This window comes from Ictalurus punctatus, chromosome 14, assembly GCF_001660625.3.
Source record: "Ictalurus punctatus breed USDA103 chromosome 14, Coco_2.0, whole genome shotgun sequence".
Taxonomy (NCBI): Eukaryota; Metazoa; Chordata; class Actinopteri; order Siluriformes; family Ictaluridae; genus Ictalurus; species Ictalurus punctatus.
The window spans coordinates 11,449,662-11,460,120 of NC_030429.2; the positions used below are offsets into that span (position 1 = coordinate 11,449,662).

The 10,459-nt window shown below is 36.2% G+C and overlaps 1 protein-coding gene across 1 annotated transcript; it reads left to right on the forward strand.

The window, feature by feature from the left end:
* The first annotated feature begins 1,321 nt into the window (after positions 1–1,321).
* On the forward strand, positions 1,322–9,205 carry th (tyrosine hydroxylase). Its single transcript, XM_017484797.3, has 13 exons — positions 1,322–1,501; positions 2,177–2,380; positions 3,351–3,525; positions 3,655–3,743; positions 3,827–3,894; positions 3,994–4,044; positions 4,505–4,650; positions 5,345–5,480; positions 5,619–5,688; positions 7,192–7,248; positions 7,374–7,469; positions 8,083–8,216; positions 8,358–9,205. The coding sequence occupies exons 1-13, from the start codon at positions 1,418–1,420 to the stop codon at positions 8,515–8,517; spliced, it is 1,470 nt and encodes a 489-aa protein (XP_017340286.1). The 5' UTR covers positions 1,322–1,417; the 3' UTR covers positions 8,518–9,205.
* Positions 9,206–10,459: the final 1,254 nt, after the last annotated feature.

A 10,459-nucleotide genomic window follows, 5' to 3' on the forward strand; every position in this document is an offset into this window, starting at 1 on the left:
TGTCTCAGTGTGGAATGAGATGGCATTTTCTTCCTAAAATCAGTGACCCTTTCCTGTATCTCCTGAGGAACATGCATAGCAGAGAATTGGTCTTCCAGTCTGGTTGAGTATGCTTTCTCTGCAGCTGTAATTACATTTTCTAGGGCATACTTGGCTTCCCTCTATGCCTCAAGGTTACCATACCAGTAAGCTTGCTCCTCGTTAGAGCAGGGCTGAAGTGAAGCAGGGCTTGTTATTACACCACACCACCAGTTTTGGGGAGATACACATTTCTTCACAGAAAGTAAAGCTGTTATAGTGCCCGTATAGCCATGTACTGTATGTTATTTGAAACAGTACAGTTTTGAAATTGTCCCAATAGGCTAATTCAAAAGAGTTCTGTGGCTCCTCCACAACCTCACTCATACACTGCTGCAGCTTCAGCCTTTGTCTATATGCTGGGATATGGCGAATCATCAAGTAGTCTGAGTTCCCTGAGGGGGTACGGGGGACAGCATGGTAGGCATCTTTTAATCATGTTATTCTCAGCTGGAGATAAAACTCCATTTAGTGGTCCAGGGATCTTGCAATGCTTTATTCAGAATCGAATTTGGCAGGCTGGATGGGAATGGATATTGAACTGAGCTTAGAAAGTGACTGAATTTTCTCTGGCCTTTAGTCTTGTGAGGGAGGTTTTCATAATGGGGGAAACTGGTGAATTTACTATCCCTAGTTGTGTAACATTTGTTTTCAAAGATGTAATTAATTCTAAACTTGTGATTTGAAGATTAAGGATATTTAAGAAAATGTATATTTTAGTGAAATTAAATATAACCACAGCAAAATTAGATTACTGTAAATGTGACTCAAATGAGCAATATTTAAAAAAAAGATAAAGAATTGTGTCAGTTCTTGTAAAATCTTTTACATTTTTACTCAGCTGTCACAAAAAATTTTTAAAAGCACTTTCCCGACTCTAAAGTAGTGATTATAGTGAAATCATTTTTGAAGCATAAATTAAATTAAAGGATTATTAATAATAACATTATTACACTGGTGTTGCTATTCATATTTTGTTTAAAAATAATGTTATCCTTTTATATATATAAGTCAGTGGATAATAGGACAACCTTTAAAAAATGTCTAAAACGTGTTTATCAAACATGGCTCATTGATCGCAGATTAGTCCAATTTTTTGCTCATCAATAACTGGAAAATGGCAAAGCACGCAGCGCTAACGGGATTAAATACAACAAGAGCAGGGGTGTGAGAGGCTATAAAGTGTTTGAGGACGAAAATGGGGGCTCTGGGTTTGACGTCAGTAAAGAGAAATTGTCCGTATAAATATAGGGCTTAGGCAGTCAGTGATGCAAAAACACACGAGCGTCCCCGAGACATATCCGAGCTTCTGAACGGAGAGATCACTAAAAAACCGAGAATGCCAAATTCAACCAGTTCCACTTCCTCCACCAAAAGCATGAGGAGAGCTGGGTCTGAACTGGAGCGCTCCGACTCCATCACGGTAAGCGCACAGACTCTTATCTTTACCAGAACATATATATATATATACACACACATACCAGAAAGTGATAGATTTTCATAGATGTTGTTCTGATTTACAGTTATTTGTAGCATAAGGCAGTGCGTATGATGCGCTTTGGGCTTGTGCGCGTTTTGGAGATGCGCATCACTTCCACCCAAAGCGCACAGCGTAAAGATAAACATGAGAGGAGAGAGGGAGAGAATCTTAAGACAACATTTAAACACCATGCTGCCGTATTGGACTGAGTTTCCCAAACGCATCACAAGACAGAGACCAGCATTAGCCTATGTCATTAGATGATGGTCACTTTGTTCAAGTTAAGATCTTAACAGCACTAAGCAAAACTCTCAGGATGCACATTTTGTAGCCTACCTTTCGTATTTATCTTTTAGTTAGACACGTGCATATATTGTACCTTTAAAACTTTACTCTAAAAGATACTTATGTACCTTTTTTTGTACACCATCTCAAAAACAGGGTACACTACAGCCTGTGCACGTTCCCAGGTGAAAGATACAGATAATATAGTTCAGCATACTGGAGCACAGACACTATTTCAGACAAAGGGTTTACTTTGGCAATGGAAATACTTTCTATACGCATGTCCCATCAAGCATCCCCCTAAGGCCACCGTCTCTGTGTGCTTTGCCTCAGTCTCAGCGCTTCGTGGGGCGCAGACAGAGTCTGATCGAGGACGCGCGGAAGGAGAGAGAAGCGGCGGAGGCGGCGGAAGCGGCGGCGGAGGCGAACGAGCACATCGTGTTTGAGGAGGACGACGGAAAAGCACTGCTCAACCTCTTCTTCACCCTCAGAGGCTCCAAAAGTCCGGGCCTCTCTCGCACTCTCAAGGTCTTCGAGGTAGGTAAAGCTCCATAGCTTTATACGATTAAAGAAATCTTGATGACGGACACGCGCAGTTTCACTTTTTCATATCAATTCTTTTCTCCTTAAATCACAATACCCCAAAATAATAAACATGCCCAAGCAAGCCTTATTCATCATGGTTTTTCCTGTGCATACAGTATTTGTACGTTATGTGTAGAATATGTCTAAACAACAACAACAACAACAACACCAACAGTTTTTAAGATTTGGACAGTGTGATGACATCCATTAACGTTAGAAATGAAGGTCCCAAACTGTCATTTCTCTTGGGTGGTGCCATCAAGTGTACATCTTTTGTGTCTGTAGAATGTATCTCATACATTTAAAAATTACTTAAGGTACATAACTGAACCATTATGACCACTGATGTACCTTTAAAACAGGTCAAATTTAAAATACACATTTAAAAGAGATGGTACAGAAGAAATTCCCTTTATAGTACCATACCATCGCCATTTCTTTATTTCTGAGAGTGTAGTGTAACCAATAAAAAAAGAAAAAAAAAAGAAAGAAAATCCAGCATGCTGACTCAAGTATGAATTATGCATTGATTTAAAAGTACATTAGAAATGATTTTTATATAAAAAAAATACCTGTTAATCAGATGTAAACAAGCTACAGTTGTTATTGATTCCATAAGGCTTCTGACATTAAATATTTACTACTGAAATATGATATATTTTAAACATAATAATTATTGCCATTGGAGAAAAATCTAAATAAGTTATTTATCTACTTTTAATAGATTTTAAAATTATTATTAAAAGGATATATGCTCTGGTCGTATAAAAATCTATAATTTTATAATATCACTTTTCACTGTCCTCAAAGGTACATGTGCATATAATCAGCTGTTCACACAAACAGTATGAAGAACATACTAGTGTCAATTTCAGTTACTTGCACCCTTTGAAGCGATAAATGCTTCTCGTATTATTCACAGACTTTCGAAGCCAAGATGCACCATCTTGAGACCAGACTGAGCCGTAAACCTAAAGAAGGCCCGCAGGACTTGGAATATTTTGTGCGCTGTGAGGTTCATCTCTCAGATGTAAATACACTTGTCAGTTCCTTGAGAAGGATTGCAGAAGATGTCAGAACCACTAAAGAGGTGAAATGTAAGCTTTTTGCATTTGTATACTATTACAGGCTACATTTTAATTTAATTATACTTTTAGGACTACAACTGAAATGCTTTATAACAATGTGTTATGATAATATTCGTTTGGTCATTCCATCCTCTCAAGTTCACTGGTTCCCAAAGAAAATTGCAGAACTGGATAGATGCCATCACCTGGTGACTAAATTTGATCCAGATTTGGATCAGGATCATCCAGTGAGTAAATTTACTTTTGTTATGTGTGATGATATTCTCACTGCACCCCAAACGAGCTTTAAGTCACAATTTCTTTCCTGTAGGGATTCACAGACCCTTTGTACATAAAACGACGAAAACTGATTGGAGATATCGCTTTCAAATATAAGCAGTAAGTCAAGACCAGACCATGGCTACCATCATACTTTTGCCCTATTTTTGCTGTATATGAATTTGATGCATTTAGAAAATATAATTTATCTATTTTCAGTGGGGAAACTATCCCTCGGGTGGAGTACACACAAGAGGAAATTCAAACGTGGTATGTGTGGCTAAATAGATATTTAAGCCAAGACTGTTCCATTAAATATGCACACATATGGTTTCTCCAGTGCTATGTTTCTAGATAAATTGATTTGTTACATTTTGATTTAACTCCATGGCAGCATGCAGCGTTAACGCAATCACTACCAGAACAGGCTGTGCAACTTAGAGGGAATCAGTTTACACAGTACAAATCAGGTCAACTTGCTAGGCCATGCATCATGTTAGCATGTTTTCTGTTTCTGTCATTTTTAAATTTGACATGGAAATTTCATTATGGACCGGCTTGCACCTGTGGTAGGACAAGTGACGGCTGTGAAGTCAAATGATTTTGTGAGAATTACACACCTCATAATCTGACCTTGGATTGTAAATGCTATTTGTGTGTATGTGTGTGTTTTTGTGTATGTGTGTGTGCATGTGTGTGTGTGTGTGTGTGTGTGTGTGTGTGTTGACAGGCGAGAGGTCTACAATACCCTCAGAGATCTGTACACCACCCATGCATGTAATGAGCATTTAGAGGCTTTCAGGCTGCTGGAGAAACACTGTGGTTACAGCCCTAATAGCATCCCTCAATTAGAGGACGTCTCATGCTTTTTGAAAGGTATTGAAGTATCAAAGTTTTTCCACTTTTTAGCCTATTGGTTGTACTGCTCTCTATCAGTAATGAAACTGAAATATGAAATGTGGAAACACATTTGTTGTTTTTAACGCTAAATTTAAATAACACTGTATTTACAGTTGAAAGCAAAACTGTACAAACTCGTATATAATTATGAGGTTTAATGGATTTTACAGATGTACCTTCGTTATCACAAGAAAAATAAAAATAACAAATAGCAATATAACAAGAACAGTTGAATAAGCTTGTTTATTAATGTTGGAGAAAAACCTTTGAATGTATGTTCACCCTTTGTAAGTATATCTGCTTCTATATATCCCCTGTATGCATAGTATTCTAGACATGTATGTTATAACTCTTTATATATAACATGTATGGTATAATATTAATAACTGTTATAGGACACTGTCTTCGTCAAATCATGCCTGGAAATTGAGGCACTCATGAAAAACACTTTTCTCTTGAGTTTGGCTAATGTTTTTGGTTGTTCTTTTGCTATTTCTTTTACTTTTAAAAGCTTTTCGTATACTAGAAAGTTCTTTTAGAACAATGAGGGAGTTGCTCAAGGTATTGGTTACTGTAGGTTGTTATTGATATGCATTTTAGGACCATACTAGAATAAGCAGTAAAGGAAGAGCAAGTGGTTAATTGTACTGATATTTCTCTGTGTTATCAGAGCGTACAGGTTTCCAGCTAAGGCCTGTGGCAGGTCTTCTTTCAGCACGAGACTTTCTGGCCAGTCTGGCATTCCGTGTGTTCCAGTGTACCCAGTATATTCGCCATGCTTCTTCCCCAATGCACTCCCCTGAACCGTAAGAAGATCTAGCATCTTCATATTTACTCTACATCAAGTCCTCCTAAACATTTCCTCTTTAAACTACATTGTTATCATATATTAATAAGTGAAAGGGGAGTCTTACCACCTGAATATGGTCATGTTTTCTTTGAAGGGACTGTGTACATGAACTCCTGGGCCATGTTCCTATGCTGGCTGATAAAACATTTGCACAGTTTTCCCAGGTAAATATGTTATACAGCATTTTTGGGTCTTAAAAAAATAAAATAAAAATACTATATTCACTGTTCTCAAAGTAGATTCCATCTGGAGTCAATGTATATGGAGGGATCTGTGATTTTATTATTATAATGTTTTTTTTAATGACATGATGATTAATGGGTTTAAAATGATGCTGATCACACTGATGTGTTATTCAAGTGAAGTTGTTCATTTCCTAAAGTAAAAGAGGATCATGCAAAAATCATGAATCATTTCTAAATGCAATGTAGAAAAGGAAAATATATTGGTAAACATTAGTAAATACTTAATTAAGCAAGTCACCAAGGACTCCCAACTCCAGTCTTGGTGATTCTCTGTCATTCAAAGCCTTGTTTTGCCTATTTTATTTGTTTTATAATTAAGTATTAATTTAATTAAACTTTTAAGTTTTTAACCTTACACTTGGGTGGATATGTTGTTATAAGAATATAATCACCAATGGGATGGTGTGATGCCATTACCACCACAAATCAAACACATCCCTAACTACTGTATTCTTTTCATACCACAGCAATTTGTTGACGGAACAATTTCTTAGAATTAAGGAATGATACCTCATACTTTTTATCCATTTATACAGCTGCAAAAAAAAAATTGTTCCCTCAGCACTTTTTTGTCTTTAATAAGACAAAAATGCAGCTTAGGTTATCGTGAACCTGCAACGTGCAAGGTGTGTCTAAAAACTAAAAACACACATGTAAATCTTATAAACCTTGCAGTCAGAACTACATTCAGAGCTGCAGTTAATATAGAATTAATCAACACATCACATGTTACAAGCAAAGATTATTCATTAATTAATCATACATCTTTAATGAGCAAATTATGTATTATTACCAAACCATAAAGATGGATTAGTTATTATATTATATTTTACTTAATCCTTGTACACATTGAAAAACTTACAAATAACCTGAAAGATTATTAGAACATGAAAAAAAAAACCCTGAAAACAACAACAACAACAACAACAACAATGGTTTCAAGGTGTATGAAGTCACTTTGGAAAACAGACTCCCGGTCCAGAATGCTTGTCTGTGTTTAAATGCACTTAATGTCAGTCATTTTATAGACAGTCTATGGGCCACCTTAGATCCTGGGGGTGTAGCTTTTTGTTCATGGCCGGGAATCATTCAAATACAGACTCCATCTAAGCACCTAATCTTAAAAGAAAAAAAGACTAATCTTACCAAATGCACCTTTAAGTTCCAGTGTTACCAAAGAAACTGTTAATATTATACAAAATATTTCAAATCAGCTTTCCAGGAGTGAAAAACTCTAATGGCTCCAATATACAAATAAGAACAGGCGTGTAGTTGGTTTATATTAATAAAACGAGTCTGTGTTGTGAGTATAAGCGGGTCCATAATTTTTAACACTTTAATGGGGACCTGATTATAAAATGTTTGAGAACTCCTTCCTGCATCTATAATGTCAGAGGGGGTCTGATATATCTGTATTTGCAGAACATTGGTCTTGCCTCTCTTGGTGCCTCAGAGGATGACATTGAGAAACTGTCAACAGTGAGTATTTTTCTTCCATCATAGGATAGCATGTCAATAGTTAATTGATCTGTATTTTATAATCTTGCTGAGCTCTGATAATGGTGTCTGTTAAAGTGTATGCTTGTGTATGGGTGCCTTTTCAGCTTTATTGGTTCACAGTGGAGTTCGGACTCTGTAAGCAGGGAGACACGGTGAAAGCTTATGGAGCGGGCCTTCTTTCCTCCTACGGTGAGCTAATGGTGAGTGTCCCTTTTGTTACAGTCCAATTGACTATTCATCTTTATCATACGCCATTATACCGCACCACTGTTGAATTCTTGAATGTGATCGGTCAGAAGGTATTGATTGGTTTTCTTTAGCAGCACAACGCTGACGTTGTGTTAGCTACAAGGCAAATCACAAGTTTCTTTTAAATAGCTTTTTCTGATATGTAATCGTTTCCATAGTAACTGCTAATTCACAGAGACTTATATGGACGATGCTCCAAAAAAAAAAAAGTGATGAAAAAAAACAATTAATTATTTAACAGCAAAAACATATAGACGTTGCTCAGGTGAGGTTTCATGTAAGGAAATGTTTAACGTGTAGCAAAGAAGACTTCAGTCAGTGTCAGCACTTTAAAGTAAAGCAATTGGGAAAGGAAGAGGACTTTTCAGTGACAAGCTGCAATAATCCTTTTATTATTATTATTTTCAATACATAAATAAAAAAGGGAAGGGGTGGTTAGGAAACTGTTTACACCTTTTATAACAAATCTGCACACTCACTTTACTTAATACATATGCACACTTTATTGTGTTTTATTCCTTACTTAACGCATTCTCCTATGTCTGTGTTTTTATTTCTCACCAGCATGCACTTTCAGATGACACAGAGAGACGAGAGTTTGACCCAGACACTGTAGCTGTGCAGCCATATCAAGATCAGACCTACCAGTCTGTCTATTTTGTGTCTGAGAGCTTTTCTGATGCTAAAGATAAACTGAGGTAAAACGGAGCTGATGATTGCAATATTTAACACTAATATACACATCAGGCATATAAGTTCTGTTAGGGGATGATTCAGTGACATTTGATAAAGAAATAATATGACCTGTTCTAAATGTTATTGCCTATTTTTAATGACAGAATGTATTCGATGGGGATCAAGAGGCCATTTTCAGTGCGGTTCGACCCATACACAAACAGCATAGAAGTTCTCGACAACCCACTGAAGATTAGAGGAGGATTGGAGATGGTGAAAGAAGAATTGAAGGTCCTTGCAGATGCCTTGAACATACTGGCCTGAGTTTACCGGTTCATGCCACCTGCTGCCCTGATCCTCAGTGTTTACTATGTGGCATTTTCTTTATGTTGTGTGTCTTGTATTTTTCTGCTGCAGCTAAAGTGGTTGCTTTTAAAAAGCTCAATGGCAACAAAATGACCTCATGCTGGAATTTGTTTCCAAAGACCTCACTGGATCACTTTGTGACTCTCATTTTTGTGTCAAAGAAGACGACTCTCATATTCAATTATTGTTGAAACCAAATCCTATTTATCAGAAATAAAACATTATTATTTGGGTAATGCCAAGCTCTCTCTATATATGCATAAGGATTAATATATGAACAGTACTAAATTCTAAATTATTAAGAATATAGGGGTATTTTAAACATATACATACATAAATTTAAACATAAATAAATAAATAAATAAACTCGCTACATGTTTCATTAGCATGTACTGGCTCACAGTGCACTGTATGCTTTTTCCAATTATGTATTTATCTAGAAATAGCTGACAAAAGCAGTGAAACTTTTTTCAGTGCCACAGTGATGATGCTTCAGCTACAGTATTATTTGCAGGTGGGTGCGCTTTTTACATTGTGGTGGCTGATATCAAACAGCATTTCTGCTCTACTTGCCACTGTGGCAATCAAGTGCTGCTAATACAACAACAGCAAATATCAACAATATATACGATTAAACTATTTGAAATGGCTGACCACAGGTGTCTTATTGTTCTTTTACTACAGCATATAAATGAGTAACTCTGATCAAATGCTATAATATACATGTATTATGGACTCATATTGAGGATCTCTGACACTATTATTATATACTATATGTACTATATATTACTATATATACACTAAAGATATTATTATTATTATTATTATTATTATTATTATTATTATTATTACATCTGTCATCATACCACACATTTATTACACAGTATCACCGATTACAAAGCACCCCTCTTACTGGGCATCCTGGAGCATTTTCTACTTGTGCACATCTCTGCAGGTGAAGTACACAGGTCTGATTGATATGAATATTCCTAGATGAAATAATTGCATTATTTTTATGTTTAAATGTAGAAGTTATTATATTTTTTCTGTTTATAAATGCCTGACAGATCTGTTGCTATAATGTGAGAAGCAGTGCTCACATATTCAGAATTTGGTGTGACATACTATTACTGTTAAAGGTCAAAAATATATACCCTGAATGACTTGCAAATTAAGCTTGATAAATAATATGATATTCAGTGCTGTCCAAGATTTATTTTATAGTGAAATTGTAATGAGTTTACATTTTTAGTTCTTTTATCAACACATTGGTCTATTACCACTTAACAGTTAATTGGTGATGGTTTCATAAATTAATAGGAAAGTTATTCATTCTGCCCAGCTCTCTCACATCCACATCTGTACACTCTGCTCAAGCAGTTCAGGATTCAAAGCTCCAGCTTTCATGCTAATACCACCATCTACGCCACTACTTGTTAACTAGCGGAGCTAAGTCTTTGCTGTAACTCAGTGCAACTGTGTTGTATAACTTTGAGTCCAATGTTTGCTGTTTCCACTACTTCTAGGTTGAAATTCTCATTAATATGAGAGTAAACATGGTGAGGGAAAAACGCTCTTGCTCGTTTGTTTTTAGGCAAAATCTGACAATTAACCCTCATAGTTGAGATTGTTGTCATTTTTTTCTCCTACTGAACATCATTGTAAAAATCATCTATAAATGGCGCAGATTTTAAACAATTACCAATTTGTCCAGGACTGGCCGTCCTGGCAAATTCAGCCCAAGAGCAGACCATCTGATCCAAAAAGAAGTCTCCAGGAACCCCAAAATTTAATCACAGGATCTGGTAGTAAGTCTTGCAACTGTCAAAAAAGCCAACAATTCCCATGGGGTGTACTTATTTTTTCACATGACTGTACGTAATATTTTTTAGGTGATGTT